The 22,422-nt window shown below is 45.7% G+C and overlaps 1 protein-coding gene across 5 annotated transcripts in view; it reads right to left on the bottom strand.

Moving 5' to 3' along the window:
- The window catches only part of tpp2 (tripeptidyl peptidase 2), a 248,320-nt gene that overhangs the window by 146,333 nt on the left and 79,565 nt on the right, over positions 1 to 22,422 (bottom strand). For all 5 annotated transcript variants that reach the window (XR_011935147.1, XR_011935148.1, XM_072476327.1 and 2 more), the window contains exons 9-10: positions 21,689 to 21,816; positions 1,023 to 1,122 (exon numbers count right to left, since the gene is read on the bottom strand). Coding sequence is in view for 3 of the 5 variants with exons in the window: in XM_072476327.1 (XP_072332428.1) it covers positions 1,023 to 1,122; positions 21,689 to 21,816 (228 nt within the window). In the remaining 2 variants the exon portion in view is untranslated. The remainder of the gene's footprint in view (positions 1 to 1,022; positions 1,123 to 21,688; positions 21,817 to 22,422) is intronic.

Genomic DNA, 22,422 nt, shown 5'->3' with positions numbered 1-22,422 from the left:
ACATTACCCAACTTCCCTTTTGACGTGACCACTCTCGCGACCACCCGACCAACGTACCCTCCTGACCAGACCTGACTACCCCTTCCAACCACCCGATCTTTCCAACTAGACCTGTCTAACCCCCAGCCTCCCGACTTACCCCAGGCCCTACCTGAATATATCCTGACCAGCACTGACCCGGCTACTTCTCCCGAACAGATCCGGCTGTCCCTCCTAACTACTCTCACGGCCCGAGTACCCATACCTGACCACACAGACCTTCCCAGTCACTCACTTATGTACTCACTCTTTCATTCATCCATTTACTAACATTCAAACTAGATCTTTACACTTACCACACAGCAGCCAGTGCCGTGAAAAGGGTGTGTGTCCCTTTTTCCCCCCAACTCTACTCTGCTTCAACGGAATTCCCTGAGGGATGCAGCATTGCACATTTCTGTGAAAGCCAGGATCAGACGAAATACGCAGCTGCATCAAGTCAGAGTTATTTGGGAGTGAAACGGTAATACACGTATCTTTACCACTGCTCGGAAGATTTGGGCCAAAGAATTAATTTTTTTCCAAATAAATTTAAAGTGCCCAATTCATTTTTCCCCAATTAAGGGGGCAATTTAGCGTGGCCAATCCACCTACCCTGCACATCTTTGGGTTGTGGGGCAAAATCCACGCAAACTCCACACGGCCAGTGACCCAGAGCCGGGATCGAGCCTGGGACCTCGGCGCCGTGAGGAAGCAGCACTAACCACTGCGCCACCGTGCTGCCCTGGGCCAAAGAATTAATGACTTAATTCAAATAGAACAAAGGAATTTTGTAAAAATAGGTTACCGCATTTATGAATAGTAACATATAGCAACAGTTCATGGTAACGCAATAAATAAAACTTTGAAGGAGAGAATAAATCAGTGCAACTTTATTTCTATGATTACTCAGGAAGTACTCATTACTGCTGCATTATTCACAACAGCTTGCCATAAAAGTTTCCTGAAAAGCCTATGAGTTGACCAACACCGATTTTGCTTACCTTGGTCCTCTTGAAGACCAGGTGTACTGGTTAGCAGGCAGCTTCTCTCGCAAGGAGTATTCAGCAATCATCATGTCAGGTGAGACATACGCACCAACACCTGTAGATAAAGGCATTTAATTTAAAATTTGTATTATTCAATCAGTGTTTGTTGGAGCTACTTCTGTAGCAAACTGATAGCTTTGTGAAAAATTAATTGCTTGGATCTAATTTGTTTGCACAAGTTGGCAGTACTTATTAAATAATATAACTATATTGCTTCTAGCTTAATAACAATACTTCAATGTATGTTTCCGTTGATATTACAAAAGAAAAACAGTGGTGTGGTTGAAGACAGTAAAATAGTAAAATAACTCATCTATCAACACCAATATTATAGATCAGGCATGCAAAAACATAAATGATTCCCTTAGCTCACCACATCCCAGGTTTGTATTCTGTGCCTGCTGAATTAAATGATACATAGCAGAGAAAACCCGAGAGAAATGTTCTAGACAGAATATTTAAAATAATAAATCCATGTAGATATCTTAGATTAATAATATTGGTTTACCCTTTGAAAAAAGCAACTGAATAGTTCAGATTAAACATTATGACAAAAGCTCACGGCGCTGAGGACCCAAGCTCGAATCCAGCCCTGGGTCACTGTCCATGTGGAGTTTGTACATTCTCCCCGTGTCTGTGCGGGTCTTAGCCCCACACCCCAAAGATGTGCACAGTAGGAGGAATGGCCAGGCTAATTGCTCCTTACTTGGGGAAAAAAAATGAATTGGGTACTTTAAATTAAAAAACAACATCGTGATGAAAGACTGGACAAGTCAGTCACTCACACAAGGAAAGTTAATGGACAAGCCATAAGACCATAAGACACAGGAGCAGAATTAGGCCACTCGGCCCATCGAGTCTGCTCCGCCATTCAATCATGGCTGATATTTTCTCATTCCCATTCTCCTGCCTTCTCCCCATAACCCCTGATCCCCTTATTAATCAAGAACCTATCTATCTCTGTCTTAAAGGCACTCAGTGATTTGGCCTACACAGCCTTCTGCGGCAAAGAGTTCCACAGATTCACCACCCACTGGTTGAAGAAATTCCTCCTCATCTCTGTTTTAAAGGATCATCCCTTTAGTCTGAGATGGTGTCCTCCGGTTCTAGTTTTTCCTAAAAGTGGAAACATCCTCTCCATGTCCACTCTATCCAGGCCTCGCAGTATCCTGCAAGTTTCAATAAGATCCTCCCTCATCCTTCTGAACTCCAGCGAGTAAATACCCAGAGTCCTCAACCGTTCCTCAAACAACTTAGATCCAGCAGAGGGTAGTAGAGCGGAGCTGCAGATTGGCGGTTGCAGGGAACATTTGATCAGTGCATTGCGGTCACCGTGTCTTGAAGGTGGTTTTTGGAGGAGCTGTTATCAAGTGACAGTTAAACCCGAAACACTTCTTCAGTGTTTCCCTCCCTACCTCCTCCTCTAACCCAAAAGACCCCACAATCACTGTAAGTATCCCAGCCGAGTAAAGATCAAGAGGGAGACTCGAGGGCAGGTAGAAGTGGAAAGAAGTTGAACCGTGACGTCACAGCCTGCAGTGAAAGAGCGCGAGGAGAGTGGCGGGGACTCAGTGAAAGAGCGCGAGGAGAGCGGCGGAGACTCAGTGAAAGAGCGCGAGGAAAGCGGCGGGGACACAGGATAAAAGAGCGCGAGGAGAGTGGCGGGGACACAGTGAAAGAACACGAGGAGAGCGGCGGGGACACAGGATAAAAGAGCGCGAGGAGAGCGGCGGGGACACAGGATAAGAGCGCGAGGAGAGCGGCGGGGACACAGCTGCCGGAGAAGCGGCCTTCAAATTTTCGGCAGAACTGGCCAGGGGTCTGTCGGGAAGGTACGTTTTCCTCTTTAAAAACTTACCTTGAAGAGTGACATCACAGCAAAGCAGTGACCTGACTGGCTGGTAAGGAAAGTGCTCCAATTAGCAGTAGCTGGGAGAAATTTAACTCATGTGTTGGTAAGTATTGTGATTGGTAAGTAAAATCTTTATTCCTTTCACTTATTCATGATTTGATATCAGTTAAGGTAAAGTGTAAAAATGGCAGGAGAACCCAGACCCGTGTTATGCTCCTCGTGCTCAATGTGAGAGTTCAGGGACACAGCCGATGCCCCTGACTCCTTCATGTGCAGGAAGTGTGTCCAGCTGCAGCTCCCGTTAGACCACATAACGGCTCTGGAGCTGCGGATGGACTCACTTTGGAGCATCCGCGATGCTGAGGAGGTCGTGGATAGCACGTTCAGTGAGTTGGTCACACCGCAGATTAGGATTGGTGAAGGAGATAGGGAATGGGTGACCAAAAGGCAGAGAAAGAGCAGGAAGGCAGTGCAGGTGTCCCCTGCGGTCATCTCCCTCCAAAACAGGTATACTGTTTTGGATACTGTTGGGGGAGATGACACACCAGGGGAAGGCAGTAGTAGCCAGGCTCATGGCACCGTGGCTGGCTCTGCTGCACAGAAGGGCGGGAAAAAGGCTGGCAGGGCTACAGTCATAGAGGATTCAATCGTAAGGGCAGTAGACAGGTGTTTCTGTGGTCGAAAACGAGACTCCCGAATGGTATGTTGCCTCCCGGGTGCATGGGTCAGGGATGTCTCAGATCGGCTGCAGGACATACAGAAGGGGGAGGGTGAACAACCAGTTGTCGTGGTGCATTTAGGCACTCACGATATAGGTAAAAGAACGGGATGAGGTCCTACAATCAGAATTTAGGGAGTTAGGAGATAAGTTAAAAAGTAGGACCTCAAAGGTAGTAATCTTAGGATTGCTACCAGTGCCATGAGACAGTCAGAGTAGAAATTGAAGAATAGTCAGAATGAATACGCGGCTTGAGAGATGGTGCAGGAGGGAGGGGTTCAGAATTATGGGACATTGGAACCGGTTCTGGGGGCGGTGGGACCATTACAAATCAGATGGTCTGCACCTGGGCAGGACTGGAACCAATGTCCTAGGGGTGCTTTTGATAACACTGTTGGGGAGGTTTTAAACTAATGTGGCAGGGGGATGGAAACAAGATTAGGAAGTTAGAGGTTAGTAAAGAGGCAGCAACTAAAGCCAGTAAGGTACTAGATAATAAACTCAATATGACTAAGGGGAAGAGTAGACATGGAAGAGGTGATGAACGCAAAGGGACAGGTGGTCTGAGGTGCATTTGTTTCAATGTGAGAAGTGTAGTAGGTAAGGCAGATGAATTTAGGGCTTGGATTAGTACCTGGGAATACAATGTTATTGGTATTACTGAGACTTGGTTGAGGGAAGGGCAAGACTGGCAACTAAATATCCCAGGGTATAGATGCTTCAGGAGGGATAGAGAGGGAGGTAAAAGGGGTGGAGGAGTTGCATTACTGGTCAGAGATGATATCACAGCTGTGATTAAGGAGGGCACGATGGAGGATTCGAGCACTGAGGCAATATGGGTAGAGCTAAGAAATAGGAAGGGTGCAGTAACATTGTTGGGACTTTACTACTGGCCTCTCACAAGCGAGCGTGAAGTAGAGGTACAAATATGTAGACAGATTATAGAAAAATGTAGGAGCAATAGGGTGGTCGTGATGGGAGATTTTAACTTCCCCAACATTGAATGGGACTCATGTAGTGTTGGAGGCGTAGTTGGAGCAGAATGTCTAAGGAACATCCAGGAGAGTTTTTTAGAGCAGTATGTAAATAGTCCAACTCGGGAAGGGGCCATACTGGACCTGGTATTGGGGAACGATCCCGGCCAGGTGGTTGAAGTTTCAGTCGATGATTACTTTGGGAATAGCGATCACAATTCCGTAAGTTTTAGAATACTCATGGACAAAGACGAGAGTGGTCCTAAAGGAAGAGTGCTAAATTGGGGAAAGGCCAAGTATAACAAAATTCGGCAAGAGCTAGGGAATGTGGATTGGGAGCAGCTGTTTAAGGGTAAATCCACATTTGAAATGTGGGAGTCTTTTAAGGAAAGGTTGATTAGAGTGCAGGACAGACATGTCCCTGTGAAAATGAGGTTTAGAAATGGCAAAATTAGGGAACCACGGATGACGGGTGGAATTGTGAGACTAGCTAAGATGAAAAAGGAAGCATACATAAGATCTAGGCGACTTAAAACTGATGAAGCTTTGGAGGAATATCAGGAAAGTAGGACAAATCTCAAACGCGCAATAAAGAGGGCTAAAAGGGGTCATGAAATATCTTTGGCTAACAGGGTTAAGGAAAAATCCCAAAGCCTTTTATTCGTATATAAGGAGCAAGAGGGTATATTCGTATATAAGGAGCACTAGGGAAAGGATTGGCCCACTCAAAGACAAAAGAGGGAATTTATGCGTGGAGCCAGAGGAAATGGGTGAGATTCTTAATGAGTACTTTGCATTGGTATTCACCAAGGAGAGGGACATGACGGATGTTGAGGCTAGTGATGGATGCTTAAATACTCTAGGTCAAGTCGGCATAAGGAAGGGGGAAGTTTTGGGTATTCTAAAAGGCATTAAGGTGGACAAGTCCTCAGGTCCGGATGGGATTTATCCCAGGTTACTGAGGGAAGCGAGGGACGAAATAACTGGGGCCTTAACAGATAGCTTTGCAGCATCCTTGAGCACGGGTGAGGTCCCAGAGGACTGGAGAATTGCTAATGTTGTCCCTTTGTTTAAGAAGGGTAGCAGGGATAATCCAGGGAATTATAGACCTGTGAGCTTGACGTCAGTGGTAGACAAACTGTTGGAGAAGATACTGAGGGATAGGATCTATTCACATTTGGAAGAAAATAGACTTATCAGTGATAGGCAGCATGGTTTTGTGCAGGGAAGGTCATATCTTACAAACCTAATAGAATTCTTTGAGGAAGTGACAAAGTTAATTGATGAGGGATGGGCTGTAGGTGTCATATACATGGACTTCTGTAAGGCGTTTGATAAAGTTTCCCATGGCAGGTTGATGGAAAAAGTGAAGTCGTATGGGGTTCACGGTGTACTAGCTAGATGGATAAAGAACTGGCTGGGTAACAGGAGCCAGAGAGTAGTGGTGGAAGGGAGTGTCTCAAAATGGAGAAAGGTGACTAGTGGTGTTCCACAGGGATCCGTGCTCGAACCACTGTTGTTTGTGATATACACAAATGATCTGGATGAAGGTATAGGTGGTTTGATTAGCAAGTTTGCAGATGATACTAAGATTGGTGGAGTTGCAGATAGCGAGGAGGACTGTCAGAGAATACATCAAAATATAGACAGATTGGAGAGTTGGGCAAAGAAATGGCAGATGGAGTTCAATCCAGGCAAATGTGAAGTGATGCATTTTGGAAGAGCGGACTATATGGTCAATGGAAGAGTCCTGGGGAAAATTGATGTACAGAGAGATCTGGGAGTTCAGGTCCATTGTACCCTGAAGGTGGCAACGCAGGTCGATAGAGTGGTCAAGAAAGCGTACAGCATGCTTGCCTTCATCGGACGGGGTATTGAGTACAAGAGTCGGCAGGTCATGTTACAGTTGTATAGGACTTTTTTAGGCCACATTTGGAATACTGCGTGCAGTTCTGGTCGCCACATTACCAGAAGGATGTGGATGCTTTAGAGAGGGTGCAGAGGAGGTTCACCAGAATGTTGCCTGGTATGGAGGGTGCTAGCTATGAAGAAAGGTTGAGTAGATTAGGATTGTTTTCGTTGGAAAGACGGAGGTTGAGGGGGGACCTAATTGAGGTCTACAAAATTATGAGAGGTATGGACAAAGGGGATAGCAACAAGCTTTTTCCAAGAGTGGGGGTGTCAAGTACAAGGGGTCACGATTTCAAGGTGAGAGGGGGAAAGTTTAAGGGAGATTTGCGTGGAACGTTTTTTACGCAGAGGGTGGTGGGTGCCTGGAACGCTTTGCCAGCGGAGGTGGTAGAGGCGGGCACGATAGCATCATTTAAGATGCATCTAGACAGATATATGAACGGGCGGGGAACAGAGGGAAGTAGATTCTTGGAAAATAGAAGACAGGTTTAGATAAAGGATCGGGATCGGCGGAGGCTGGGAGGGCCTGTTCCTGTGCTGTAATTTTCTTTGTTCTTTGACAAGTTCTTCATTCCAGGGTTCATTCTTGTGAACCTCCTCTTGACCTTTTCCAAGGCCAGCACATCCTTCCTTAGATGTGGGCCCAAAACTGCTCACAATACTCCAAATGGGGTCTGACCAGAGCCTTATACAGCCTCAGAAGTACATCCCTCGTCTTGTATTCATGAATGCTAACATTGCATTTGCCTTCTTAACTGCCGACTGAACCTGCACCTTAACCTTAAGTCCTAATTATGCAATCCAACATTGTTCAATGGCTTATCTATCATATTCTTTGCTAGTTACATAACCAGGGGTATTCACCTGGACTTTTAAAAAAATGAATATTCTTAACCTTGTGACAACACATCAGACCCAATAAAATAGACAATAATCATCTACACAATACCATCAAGAAAACTATATGTTGAATGTAATGATTATATATGAAAGGTCTAAAGTTCAGTGAAAAGAGACAAGAAAATAGAAAAGTTCACACATAAATAGCAGCCCACTAAATTAGTTCGGAAGATTTAAACAGAAACTAAGAAAATTATAGTAGACAATATAGGGCTGACCAGCACATGATCAAAGCAAAATATTGTGCCACAGAATGGCTGGGCAGAGTCGCTCTTAATACTCTGTACACTAACTTGGTTCGGATAACATGCACAGGAAAAGTCTGAAACAGACATCCAAATGATCAAGGATCAGAGATATGAACAGATTATCTGTCTAATGTCTCAGTGATATGTGTTCTTAAGGGGAACAAAAATACCTGTGTTATTGTGGAAAACATTAAGTTGATTACAAAGCTAATAATTACAATTGAATTTCAAATAATTTAGGCAGAATCTAATTTCAGGCATGGACTGATGACACTTTAACGTAATGAGATTAGATTGTTTGCATAAACTTTTAATGGCAGGTTAAATTTTCCATAATTCTTAACTCAGACAAAGAAAATCATCTACAGGTGATTTTGCAATTCTGAGACAGAATTTCTAATTAGGAATGAAGGATGTCAGTAATTTTCTGCCCATTGAATGGGAAATCACTGGCTGATGAGCACAGCAGAAATCGCTAAGCGAAATACCTAAAAAAAAATTCCATAAATTTATGAATAGCAAAAATGAATCTTTACCAAAGATGCAATCTGGATGAAGGGTTGATTGTACAATATCAGATATTGAATCACAACAACATTCTACTTGTGTTGAAATATCAACAATAGATTTAAAATTCAATCAGTTTCTATTCATTAATTTAATATTTGGTCTTCACTAGGCTTTGGCCATTTTAGGAATTATTTGGGTTAGAGGCATTACTGGATGGTTTTATATGAAAAGATGTTTAATAAAAGCAAAAATTAAATAACAAGCACGTTAACAAATTAATGTTTCCATAAAGTTAAGAGAACTGTTGTTTAAAGATGCAGCCTGGTCAGGGGTAAACCAGCTAGAAATGTAAAAACAGATAGCAAGAGTTTCTACAGGTATTTAAAAAGGAAAAGGTAAAGCAAGTATTTTTCCTTTAGAGAGTGAGAATGGTGAGTTAATAAGTAGGTAATAGGAACTTCCGGGTGCGGCGATGACCAGCTGAGTCGCACGTTTCGGCAGCTCCTGGTGGAACGGACTTTTGGGCTCTTGATAGGAGCCCCAACGGCAATTTTAACGGCTAAAAACACCGTGTGGTAAACCAGAAGGGAATTCCCCCTGGACACGGATGGAAAAAGGAGAGGAAAGTGGCCGGATTGCAGCGGATCCTTTGGAACAGCGGCAAGGAAGGCAAGCAAAAACCAAGATGGCGTCGGAAGGTGGCAGTTTCACATGGGGCCCTGAACAACAAGAGTTCTTGAAATGCTGCGTGGAAGAGATAAAAAAGGAAATGAAGAAAGAGCTGTTGGCCCCGATACTACAGGCGATCGAAGGGCTAAAGGAGGAACAAAAGACCCAGGAGCGGGAGCTTCGGGTCGTGAAGGCGAAGGCAGCCGAGAATGAGGACGATATACAGGGCCTGGTGGTGAAGACGGAGATACAGGAGGCACATCAGAAACGATGTGTGGAGAGGTTGGAGGCACTGGAAAACAACGCAAGGAGGAACAACCTGAGGATTCTTGGTCTTCCTGAAGGTGTGGAGGGTGCGGACGTCGGGGCATATGTGAGCACGATGCTGCACTCATTAATGGGAGCGGAGGCCCCGGCGGGTCCGTTGGAGGTGGAGGGAGCATACCGAGTTATGGCGCGAGGACCGAGAGCAGGAGAAACTCCCAGAGCCATAGTGGTGAGATTCCTTCGTTTTAAGGATAGAGAAATGGTCCTTAGATGGGCGAAGAAAACTCGGAGCAGTAAATGGGAGAACGCGGTGATCCGCGTCTATCAAGACTGGAGTGCGGAGGTGGCGAGAAGGAGGGCGAGCTTTAATCGGGCCAAGGCAGTGCTTCATAAAAAGAAGATAAAATTCGGAATGCTGCAACCGGCAAGACTGTGGGTCACATATCGAGGGAGGCACCACTACTTTGAGACGGCGGATGAAGCGTGGACTTTTATTGTGGAAGAAAAACTGGAATGAGTGGATTATTAAAAAGAACGTTTGGACAAAGTGGTGGGGCGAATGTGGGGGGCGAAGAGGGGTTTTATGTTCTAATCCTGCGGTGTGGTAACTTTTCTCTCTCCCACAGGTGGTGATGGGGGGAGGTGGGGAGGGAGAGGAGATGGGGCGTTGGCCATGGGGGGCGGGGCCAAGGGAGAAGCGCGGGCTTGGCTCCCGCGCTATGATAATTATGGCGGGAATAGAGAAGCAGGAAGGAGGGGGCGTCGCACGGTGCGAGCCGTGGTCACGGGGGGAAGCCGAGGTCAGCCAGAGTTTGCTGACTTCTGGGAGCAACATGGGGGGAGTAATTACGCTAGCGGGGGGTCTAGCGGGGGGGGTGGGAGGGGGGAATTACTGGGTTGCTGCTGCTGGGGAAAGGGGGGAGCGGGTACGGGGGAGGATGGGCGGGGGGGCACCGCCTGGGGGAGATACAGCTGCGTGGGAACTGGGTGAGAAGCTGGAAAAAGATGATGGCTAATCGGCAAGGGGGGGGGGGGGGGGGGGTGGGAAGCCCCCCAACTCGGCTGATCACGTGGAACGTGAGAGGGCTGAACGGGCCGATAAAGAGGGCACGGGTACTCGCACACCTTAAGAAACTTAAAGCAGATGTGGTTATGTTACAGGAAACGCACCTGAAACTGATAGACCAGGTTAGGCTGCGCAAAGGATGGGTGGGGCAGGTGTTCCATTCGGGGCTAGATGCGAAAAACAGGGGGGTGGCTATATTAGTGGGGAAGCGGGTAATGTTCGAGGCAAAGACTATCGTGGCGGATAACAGGGGCAGATACGTGATGGTGAGTGGCAAACTACAGGGAGAGACGGTGGTTTTGGTAAACGTGTATGCCCCGAACTGGGATGATGCCAATTTTATGAGGCGGATGCTAGGACGCATTCCGGACCTAGAGACGGGAAAGCTGATAATGGGGGGAGACTTTAACACGGTGTTGGAACCAGGGCTGGATAGGTCGAAGTCCAGGACTGGAAGGAGGCCGGCAGCAGCCAAGGTGCTTAAAGATTTTATGGAGCAGATGGGAGGTGTAGACCCGTGGAGATTTAGTAGACCTAGGAGTAAGGAGTTCTCGCTTTTCTCCTATGTCCATAAAGTCTACTCGCGCATAGACTTTTTTGTGCTGGGTAGGGCATTGATCCCGAAGGTGAGGTGAACGGAGTATACGGCTATAGCCATTTCGGATCACGCCCCACACTGGGTGGACTTGGAGATAGGGGAGGAAACAGGAGGGCGCCCACCCTGGAGAATGGACATGGGACTAATGGCGGATGAGGGGGTGTGTCTGAGGGTGAGGGGGTGTATTGAAAAGTACTTGGAACTCAATGACAATGGGGAGGTCCAGGTGGGAGTGGTCTGGGAGGCGTTGAAGGCGGTGATAGGGGGGAGCTGATATCAATAAGGGCACATAAAGGGAAGCAGGAGAGTAAGGAACGGGAGCGGTTGCTGCAAGAACTTTTGAGGGTGGACAGACAATATGCGGAAGCACCGGAGGAGGGATTGTACAGGGAAAGGCAAAGGCTGCATGTGGAATTTGACTTGCTGACTACAGGCACTGCAGAGGCACAATGGAGGAAGGCACAGGGTGTACAGTATGAATATGGGGAGAAGGCGAGCAGGTTGCTGGCACACCAATTGAGGAAAAGGGGAGCAGCGAGGGAAATAGGGGGAGTGAGGGACGAGGAAGGAGAGATGGAGCGGGGAGCGGAGAGAGTGAATAAAGTGTTCAAGACATTTTATAAAAAATTATATGAAGCTCAACCCCAGGATGGGAGGGAGAGAATGATGGACTTTTTGGATCGGCTGGAAATTCCCAAGGTGAAAGAGCAGGAAAGGGTGGGACTGGGAGCACGGATCGAGGTAGAAGAAGTGGTGAAAGGAATTAGGAGCATGCAGACGGGAAAGGCCCCGGGACCGGATGGATTCCCAGTCGAATTCTATAGAAAATATTTGGACTTGCTCGCCCCGGTACTGACGAGGACCTTTAATGAGGCAAAGGAAAGGGGACAACTGCCCCCGACTATGTCTGAAGCAACGATATCGCTTCTCTTAAAGAAGGAAAAGGACCCGCTACAATGCGGGTCCTACAGACCAATTTCCCTCCTAAATGTGGATGCCAAGGTCCTGGCCAAGGTAATGGCAATGAGAATAGAGGAATGTGTCCCGGGGGTGGTCCACGAGGACCAAACTGGGTTTGTGAAGGGGAGACAGCTGAACACGAATATACGGAGGTTGTTAGGGGTAATGATGATGGCCCCACCAGAGGGAGAAACAGAAATAGTAGTGGCGATGGATGCCGAGAAAGCATTTGATAGAGTGGAATGGGATTATTTGTGGGAGGTGTTGAGGAGATTTGGTTTTGTAGAGGGGAATGTTAGATGGGTGCAGCTATTGTATAGGGCCCCAGTGGCGAGCGTGGTCACGAATAGACGGGGATTGGCATATTTTCGGCTCCATAGAGGGACAAGGCAGGGATGCCCTCTGTCCCCATTATTGTTTGCACTGGCGATTGAGCCCCTGGCGATAGCGTTGAGGGGTTCCAAGAAGTGGAGGGGAGTACTTAGGGGAGGAGAAGAACACCGGGTATCTTTGTATGCGGACGATTTGCTACTAGATGTGGCGGATCCGGCGGAGGGGATGCCAGAAATAATGCGGATACTTGGGGAGTTTGGGGATTTTTCAGGGTATAAATTGAACATGGGGAAGAGTGAGTTGTTTGTGGTGCATCCAGGGGAGCAGAGTAGAGAAATAGAGGACCTACCGTTGAGGAAGGTAACAAGAGACTTTCGTTACCTGGGGATCCAGATAGCTAAGAATTGGGGCACATTGCACAGGTTAAATTTAACGCGGTTGGTGGAACAGATGGAGGAAGATTTCAAGAGATGGGATATGGTAGCCCTGTCAATGGCAGGGAGGGTGCAGGCGGTTAAGATGGTGGTCCTCCCGAGATTCCTCTTTGTGTTTCAGTGCCTCCCGGTGGTGATCACGAAGGCTTTTTTTAAAAGGATTGAAAAGAGCATCATGGGTTTTGTGTGGGCCGGGAAGACCCCGAGAGTGAGGAAGGGATTCTTACAGCGTAGCAGGGATAGGGGGGGGGCTGGCACTACCGAGCCTAAGTGAGTACTATTGGGCCGCTAATATTTCAATGGTGAGTAAGTGGATGGGAGAGGAGGAGGGAGCGGCGTGGAAGAGATTAGAGAGGGCGTCCTGTAGGGGGACTAGCCTACAGGCTATGGTGACAGCCCCATTGCCGTTCTCACCGAGGAACTACACCACAAGCCCGGTGGTGGTAGCTACACTGAAGATTTGGGGACAGTGGAGACGGCATAGGGGAAAGACTGGAGCCTTGGGGGGGTCCCCGATAAGAAACAACCATAGGTTTGCCCCGGGGGGAATGGATGGGGGATATGGAATGTGGAAAAGAGCAGGAATAACGCAACTGAAAGATCTGTTTGTGGATGGGAAGTTCGCGAGTCTGGGACCGCTGACCGAGAAATATGGGTTGCCCCAAGGGAATGCATTCAGGTATATGCAACTGAGGGCTTTTGCGAGGCAACAGGTGAGGGAATTCCCGCAGCTCCCGACACAAGAGGTGCAGGACAGAGTGATCTCAAAGACATGGGTGGGGGATGGTAAGGTGTCAGATATATATAGGGAAATGAGGGACGAAGGGGAGACTATGGTAGATGAACTAAAAGGGAAATGGGAAGAAGAGCTGGGGTAGGAGATCGAGGAGGGGCTGTGGGCAGATGCCCTAAGCAGGGTAAACTCGTCGTCCTCGTGTGCCAGGCTAAGCCTGATTCAGTTTAAGGTATTACACAGGGCACATATGACTGGAGCACGGCTCAGTAAATTTTTTGGGGTGGAGGATAGGTGTGCGAGGTGCTCGAGAAGCCCAGCGAATCATACCCATATGTTTTGGTCATGCCCGGCACTACAGAGGTTTTGGATGGGGGTGACAAAGGTGCTTTCAAAAGTAGTAGGAGTCCGGGTCGAACCAAGCTGAGGGTTGGCTATATTTGGGGTTGCACAAGAGCCGGGAGTGCAGGAGGCGAGAGAGGCCGATGTTTTGGCCTTTGCGTCCCTAGTAGCCCGGCGCAGGATATTGCTAATGTGGAAAGAAGCCAAGCCCCCGGGGGTGGAGACCTGGATAAATGACATGGCGGGGTTTATAAAGCTAGAGCGGATTAAGTTCGTCCTAAGGGGGTCGGCTCAAGGGTTCACCAGGCGGTGGCAACCGTTCGTCGAATACCTTGCGGATAGATAGATGGAATGGGAAAAAGAAGGCAGCAGCAGCAGCCCAGGATTGGGGGGGGGGGGGGGGGGGGGGGGGGTGTAACTTGTGACAAGGCAGTTGCCAATTAGGGCTAGTTTTCATTTTTGTTATTTAATATTTATTCATTTTTTGTTTATATAAAATAGGTCATTGTTATTTGTGCTGTTATAATATTGTGTAAAGGATGCACAATGTACTGTGTTGGTTGACCAAAAATTTTCAATAAAATATTTATTAAAAAAAAAAAAAAATAAGTAGGTAATAAGGAAATGGCAGAAGCAGTGAACAAATATTTGCTTCTGTCTTCTCTATAGATGATACGGAAAACATTCCAATAATAGCTGTAAATCAAGAGGTGGAAAGAAGAGAGAAACTTGGGGACAATCACTAGGGAAGGGGATTGAGAAAACCGATGGAGCTGCAAGGTGACAAGTCTCTGGGCCCAGGTGAGCTTTATCTTAGTGTCTTAAAAGAGGTGGCTAATGAGGTAGCAGGTGCGGTGGTGTTAGTTTTCCAAAATTCGCTTGATTCTGCAAAGGCCCCACCTGACTGGAAAGTAGCAAACACAACACCTTTATTCAAGAAGGGGGCAGAAAACTGAAAATTATAAGCCTGTTGGCTTGATTTCTGTCAGGGGGAAGGAGTTATAATCAATCATTAAGGAGGTTACAGCTGGATACTTAGAAAAACTCACGGTAATTGGGAAGAGTCTACATTGTTTTGTGAAAGGGAAATCATATTTAACCAATTTATTAGAGATCCCTGAAGGAATAACATGCGCTGTGGATAAAAGGGAGCCTGTAGATGCATGTACTTGGATTTCCAGTCGGCATTTGAGAAGATGCCATCCCAGAGGTTATCGTGTAAAATAAAAGCTCATTGTGTAGGGGGTAACATATTAGCATGAACTGAAGGTTGGCTGGCTGACAGAAAACAGAAAGTCAACATAAATGGGTCTTTTACTGATTGGCAGGTTGAGACAAGTAAGAGCGCTAAAGGGGTCTGTGGCCTCAGCTTTTTATTATTTATACCAATGACTTAGATGAGGGGGGGTGAAGACATGGTAGCTAAATTTGCAGGTGACACAAAGATAGGTAGGAAAGTATGTTGTGAAGAGGACACAAGAAGGTTGCAGATGGATAGATAGGGCAAAGATCTGGCAGGTGGAGTATAATGTAGAAAAATGGGACGTTGCTCATTTTGGCAGGAAGAATAAAAATGAAGAGTATTACTTAAATTGATAGCAGCTGCAGAATACCTAGTGGAAAAGGGATCTAGATATTCTAGTACATTGAGTCACAAAATGTTAGCATGTAGATAGACCAAGTATTAAAGAAGGCTAATTGAATACTACTTTTATTACGAGAGGAATTGAACATAAAAATTAAAGGATGTTATGCTTTTGTTATACGGGGCATTGGTAAAACCACATCTCGAAAACTGCGCAAAGCTTTGATCGCCGTATTTAAGTAAGGATGTAAATGTGTTGCAGGCGATACTGATGAGGTTTACTAGATTGACACAGGGAATGAGTGAGTTGCCTTACGAGGAGAGGTTGGAGAGACTGGGTTTGTTCAACTGGAGTAGCTGGCTGAAGTACAGAAGATCCTGAATGGTCTTGACGTGTAAGGATCCTCCTGTTAATCCCTGTTTGCCCCTTGAGTTTTTTGCCTTTTAATTACTGTTATTTTTCGCTTGTACAATTTTGGTTCATGGATAATTAATGGAATTAAGGACAAACAGTTACCTTTGATTTAAAACAGGAAGATACAGCAGGATGTGCTGTTTGGTCTGACATCGCTGATAACGTGAGCTGACTGGCATGCTGGTGCCCAATAAGCAGCCACCAAGAGCTGGGTTCTTTTCGTGGACAGGCCGTGATTTGTGTTGCTGTCTCTGGAACGTTCCTCAGTGGGACCAGGTTTTGTTTTACTTTTGTTTTGATTTGGAAGCCGAGAAAAAGAAAGTCTGACCCTCTCTCATTTAATGGACCTTTCCTAAAGATCCAAGGTAGAAACCTCTCTCTCTACACATCCAGACCGAACTGCAAGGAAAGTAAGTCAAGCCACCAGCTGCAGGAGGGGTTCAGATGTTTAAAAGCCTCTAAAAATCTTGTGTGGAGAACTTTGTTCTTACCTCAGTAAGGCTGGAGGTCAATCTGGTGAAGCTGGGAACCAAGCAAGAATTAAAAAGGCCTGAGGCTGTTCCTTTGAGTGAAGGCCCAGGTTAATAAAGTTAAAGTGACTCTCCAGAGGAAATCCTATTTCCTGGGAGTACTGACTGAACGCTCCTGCCAGAAGATCAGCTCTCACACTACACCGGAGGCGTTGATCCCCAGGCATCCTGGGAGGACAGCCTGCTGCAACGACTTCAACATCAGAAACAAGCACACTCTTCTTTTGTTTCACCTTAATCTCTCCCCCCTCCCCCCCGCCCCCTCACTCTGTGTGTGCCTGCCCTGTGTTGCTTGGGTAGAGAGTGGGACGGTAAAAGGGGGGATTGGAAGATTAGCTGGCCATTATTCCATTACCATGACTGTAAATTGCATGTTTGTTTCTGTTATGAATAAAGCTACTGTGTTCAACTTACAAACCTGATGACTATAACTTATTGCACAGTCAAGGGGCCTAAGATTCTGCAAATTTTATACAAATTATTGGTGAATTTGCTTGTGTTGGGACCGCAGGGTTTGGGGGCTGGAGTCGACCGCATAGTAGCACAGATAACATAAATTGGGGGCTCATCCGAGTCTTGGAATGTTAGACGGTGGATTTGGGTTACAACGTAAATTAAAAAGAGACACCAGGTTTGCAGTGATATAGCAGGATGCTGCAAGTGCTTTCTTCAGATAGACGACTTAACTTTGGTTTACTCAATGGGGCTTAACAAAGGCCCGCGAATTGGCAGGTGAATTAAAGATGTACTACTTAGAGCCAAGAAGATTCGATTGCCAAACATTTAAATTTGATGGGAGATGCTAGGAGTATAGGGGAGCCCACGAGGTGGTGTAGAATCAAGGACGTCTTCTGGTGGAGAAATTGAGCTGGAGAGAGTTCGGTTGCAGTTGGAGCATGAAAGGGAATTAAAGCAAATAGAAATGGAAATGCGGCAAAAACAGTGAGTAATGGAAATGCAGCAAAAACAAAAGGAAATGGAGATGAAAATGAGTAGCGAGGAACAAGAAAAAGAGAGAAAATAATGAGAAGGGGAGAGAGAAAGATAGAGAAAGAGAGAGAGAAGAAAGAGATGTAGAGGAAAGGAACAGGAAAAGGAGAGACTTCCAGCTTAGGGTACTGGAAATGGGTGGGAAGGTGCCAGAAAGTAGAGGGGTGCTTAGTCCAGAACGGAACTCAATGGTGATATGTTTAAATTTACCTAGTGTCTCCCAAAATTCAAAGAGAAGGAAGTAGAAACGTTCTTTAGGGCTTTTGAGAAAATAGCAACTCAAATGGAGTGGCCAAAAGCAAAATGGACATTACCCCTGCGTAGAGGGGTGATTTACCCAGAGTAAATTGATGGGGAGGGGCACAGGAAGTTTACGCTGCCGTGACAGAGCAGGAGTCTAAGGATTATGAGATGGTAAAGAAGGCTATTCTGGATGTATATGAATTGGTTCCCGAAGCATATAAGGAGACATCCGGGACAGATTTATGCAGAATTTGAGAGGGTTAAGGAGTACAATTTAATCGGTGGGTACTAGCATTGGGAGTTGAAACTACCCATGAGGCTTTGAGAGAGAGGTCATTCTCTGAAAGAAGTTTAAGGATTTCCTACCTTCTACAATAATAATCCGTGTTGAAGTCCAGAGAGTGAAAACTGCTAGACAAGCAGCAATTATGGCTTATTATTATGAGCTAATCCATAAATTTAACTCTTTGTTCCATCACCGCTTAGTTTTGAAAAGAATAGGAAGTGGAAGAGTGAGAGGAGGCAGATAGGCGAGATAGTGAATAGATGGCTGGGAATGCTCTGAGATCTCCTTCTCCTCAGGCCAGGAAGGGGGTGGATATGAGACTTGGAAGCCTAGGTGTCACCATTTTAACAAAGTATCCAGTCAGTCTTTTGGAAGTTGCAAGGAAAGCCCACTGGGAGATTACTGAAAATGGAACAATATTGGAGAATACTATGGTGCAAACTGCAGCATTAACTGGATTCAGGAGAACTGAGGTGAACACTGCTGTGGGAGCAGGTGTTAGGAATGATGTAGATCAGAGCTATGCTGATTTTCAGTCTAAGGGGAAGGTCAACCCATTTTCCTCAGCTGATGTAGCCAAACCCATAAAAATTTTAAGGGCCAAAGGGGCTACTCAAACTCTTGTGGTGGAGAAGAATTTGGTTTTCCTTCCAGAGAGTTCAGTAAAAGCAGAGGTATTAGTGAATGGAGTAGGTGGAAGTTGGGTTCCATTGTATAAAGTGCAATTGGAGTGTGATTTAGCTGTTGGAGTGGTTAAGGAATTTCCAGTGGAAGGAGTAGACTTACTTTTGGGAATGATTTAGCGGGAGTGAAGATTGTAGCTTCACCCATGAGTACAGAGAGTTTGAAGGAAGCATTGCAGTTAGCGTCTGAGATGCCAACGGTTGGGCAGAAATCGACTGTACACTAGCCCAGGGTGCCGTAACACAAGGTAGATGTGGAAAGAATGTTCCCTCTTGTAGTTAAGCCCAGAACTATTGTCACTGTTTTAAAATTAGAAGTTGTCCATTTAGGACAGAGATGACACAGATTTCTTTCTCTCAGAGGGCTGGGAGACTTTGGAACTCTCTGCCTCAGAAGATGGTGAAGGGGGGATGGTTGAATATTTTTAAGGTGGTGGTAGATGGATTCTTGTTAGGCAAGGGAATCAAAAGTTATTGGGGGTGGATGGAAAGTGGAATTCAAAACACAAACAGATCAGCCATGATCGTATTAAATGGTGGAGCAGGCTCAAAGGGTCAAATGGCTTACTTCTGCTCCTAATTGGTATGTTAATATTTAGTTAGCAATAGTGCCGTATACATTGGAAAGGATTAGGTCTGACCCCTGATCGGTACTGAGTGAGCTGATTTTAGCCAGTATGGCTATAGCAGCAATACAGATCCTCTCAATGTCTCTTGGTTGAGATTCTGAAAATTGATCAAGACAATATCCTGCAACACCTCACCTCTCGTATTGTGGTCTGCTTACCCTTGCTGTAAGTGTGCAGGAAATGGACATTAGAGGAAAGCAGGATAAAGTTTGACGGTGATGATCACTGTGTTAATTTGCTTGTAGGCAGTCAATGTCTAAGTTCACAACACTTGAGGGAAGGCCATATTGGATTTGGTACTTGGTAATGAACCAGGGCAAGTGATAGATTTGTTAGTGGGGGAGCATTTTGGAGATAGTAACCACAATTCTGTGACTTTCACTTTAGTAATGGAGAGGGATAGGTGCGTGCAACAGGGCAAGGTTTACAATTGGGGGAAGGGTAAATATGATGCTGTCAGACAAGAACTGAAGTGCATAAGTTGGGAACATAGGCTGTCAGGGAAGGACAGAATTGACATGTGGAACTTGTTCAAGGAACAGATACTACGTGTCCTTGATATGTTTGTCCCTGTCAGGCAGGGAAGAGATGGTCGAGTGAGGGAACCATGGTTGACAAGGGAGGTTGAATGTCTTCTTAAGAGGAAGAAGGATACTTATGTAAGGCTGAGGAAACAAGGTTCAGACAGGGCGCTGGAGGGATACAAGATAGCCAGGAGGGAACTGAAGAAAGGGACCAGGAGAGCTAAGAGAGGGCATGAAAAATCTTTGGCGGGTAGGATCAAGGAAAACCCCAAGGCCTTTTACACAAATGTGAGAAATATGAGAATGACTAGAGCGAGGGTAGGTCCGATCAAGGACAGTAGCGGGAGATTGTGTATTGAGTTTGAAGAGATAGGAGAGGTCTTGAACGAGTACTTATCTTCAGTATTTACAAATGAGAGAGGCCATATTGTTGGATAGGACAGTGTGAAACAGATTGGTAAGCTTGAGGGGATACTTGTTAGGAAGGAAGATGTGTTTGGCATTTTGAAAAACTTGAGGATAGACAAGTCCCCTGGGCCTGAAGGGATATATCCAAGGATTCTATGGGAAGCAAGAGATGAAATTGCAGAGCCGTTGGCAATGATCTTTTCGTCCTTACTGTCAACAGGGGTTGTACTTAGGGATTGAAGAGTGGCGAATGTCGTGCCCCTGTTCAAAGGGATAACCCTGGGAATTACAGCCCGTTAGTCTTACTTCGGTGGTTGGCAAAGTAATGGAAAGGGTACTGAGGGATAGGATTTCTGAGCATCTGGAAAGACACTGCTTGATTAGGAATAGTCAGCACGGATTTGTGAGGGGTAGGTCTTGCCTCACAAGTTTTATTGAATTCTTTGAGGAGGTGACCAAGCACATGGATGAAGGTAAAGCAGTGGATGTAGTGTACATGGATTTTAGTAAGGCATTTGATAAGGTTCCCCTTGGTAGGCTTATGCAGAAAGTAAGGAGGCATGGGATAGTGGGAAATTTGGCCAGTTGGATAACTAACTGGCTAACCGATAGAAGTCAGAGAGTGGTGGTGGATGGCAAATATTCAGCCTGGATCCCAGTTACCAGTGGCGTACCACAGGGATCAGTTCTGGGTGCTCTGCTATTTGCAATTTTCATTAATGACTTGGATGAGGGAGTTGAAGGGTGGGTCAGTAAATTTGCAGACGATACGAAGATTGGTGGAGTTGTGGATAGTGAGGAGGGCTGTTGTCGGCTGCAAAGAGACCTAGATAGGATGCAGAGCTGGGCTGAGAAGTGGCAGATGGAGTATAACCCTGAAAAGTGTGAGGTTGTCCATTTTGGAAGGACAAATATGAATGCGGAATACAGGGTTAACGGTAGGGTTCTTGGCAATGTGGAGGAGCAGAGAGATCTTGGGGTCTATGTTCATAGATCTTTGAAAGTTGCCAGTCAAGTGGATAGAGCTGTGAAGAAGGCCTACGGTGTGCTACCGTTCATTAGCAGAGGGATTGAATTTAAGAGCTGTGAGGTGATGATGCAGCTGTACAAAACCTTGGTAAGGCCACATTTGGAGTACTGGGTGCAGTTCTGGTTGCTTCATATTAAGAAGGATGTGGAAGCTTTGGAAAAGGTGCAAAGGAGATTCATCAGGATGTTGCCTGGAATGGAGAATAGGTCTTACGGGGAAACGTTGAGGGTGCTCGGCCTTTTCTCATTAGAACGGAGAAGGAAGAAGGGCGACTTGATAGAGGTTTACAAGGTGACATGGGGAATAGATAGAGTAGACAGTCAGAGACTTTTTCCCCGGGTGGAACAAACCATTACAAAGGGACATAAATTTAAGGTGAATGGTGGAAGATATAGGGGGGATGTCAGAGGTAGGTTTTTTATCCAGAGAGTAGTGGGGGCATGGAATGCACTGCCTGTGGAAGTAGTTGAGTCAGAAACATTAGGGACCTTCAAGCGGCTATTGGATAGGTACATGGATTACGGTAGAATGATGGGGTGTACATTAATTTGTTCTTAAATCCAGGACAAACGTTCGGCACAACATTGTGGGCCGAAGGGCCTGTTCTGTGCTGTATTTTCCTATGTTCCATGTTTTGAGTGAGGTACAAGAAGCACTTGGTATCTGCTGTGGAACCTCAGCAACAGTGAGTGTCTTTGGGAAAGGGAGAAAATTGGTGGAAGGAATTTGAAAAACAAATCTCTGGATATAGTCACAAAGAAGTTAAATAAAACCAGTTCCTACCAATGACACTGGAAGTAGTTCCACCTGGACACCCAACAGTGGAAAGGCAAGGTCCATTGTTGCCTGCACTTGACACATAGATTACATTGTACTTCAATACTGCTTCGTTAATTACTTCGCAAATGCATCTGAAATGGAAAGTGGAATAAAACAAAGAACAGGATGTTATGCCAAACTTCTGCAACATAATTTACATATTTAAAACATTATAATCACCCACTTAATGTATTGGGACTCTTTTCAATTATAATATCCATTTTGCAGTACATCAAATCAACGTCATCAAAATCACTCGTATCAGTAGCCTATTCACAGTCATGAAATTTCACATTTATCACCGTACATTTTCTGAGCTTTTCACGAAAGCCACTATAAGATAGTGGGGGGAAAAAAAGTCAACAATTCCTCACTGATCAGCACCATAAATAACTGGCATATAAACACTAAACCATCGGTTAATCTTTCAACCTCTTTATACTTATTTCAATATACATTTTGCTTCAATGCAATTAATTTCTGGATAATTTAGCCAAGTTGAGTCATGAGTCTTCAGAAATTGTTTGAATTATTAAATAAATTTCACCTAAAAAGTTGGCTTGATTACTCTGCCTTGTTGGTCTGAGAATTAGGTTACAAAGCCAACCAAACAGCCACTTAGTCCATTATGCAGGTGTCTGTTTTGATTAGATCATACACCAATAGCATTAGACAGTCACTAATACATTCTGCAGCTG

This window comes from Scyliorhinus torazame, chromosome 15, assembly GCF_047496885.1.
Source record: "Scyliorhinus torazame isolate Kashiwa2021f chromosome 15, sScyTor2.1, whole genome shotgun sequence".
In the NCBI taxonomy this organism is placed as follows: Eukaryota; Metazoa; Chordata; class Chondrichthyes; order Carcharhiniformes; family Scyliorhinidae; genus Scyliorhinus; species Scyliorhinus torazame.
This window is presented reverse-complemented; position numbering and strand designations above follow the sequence as displayed.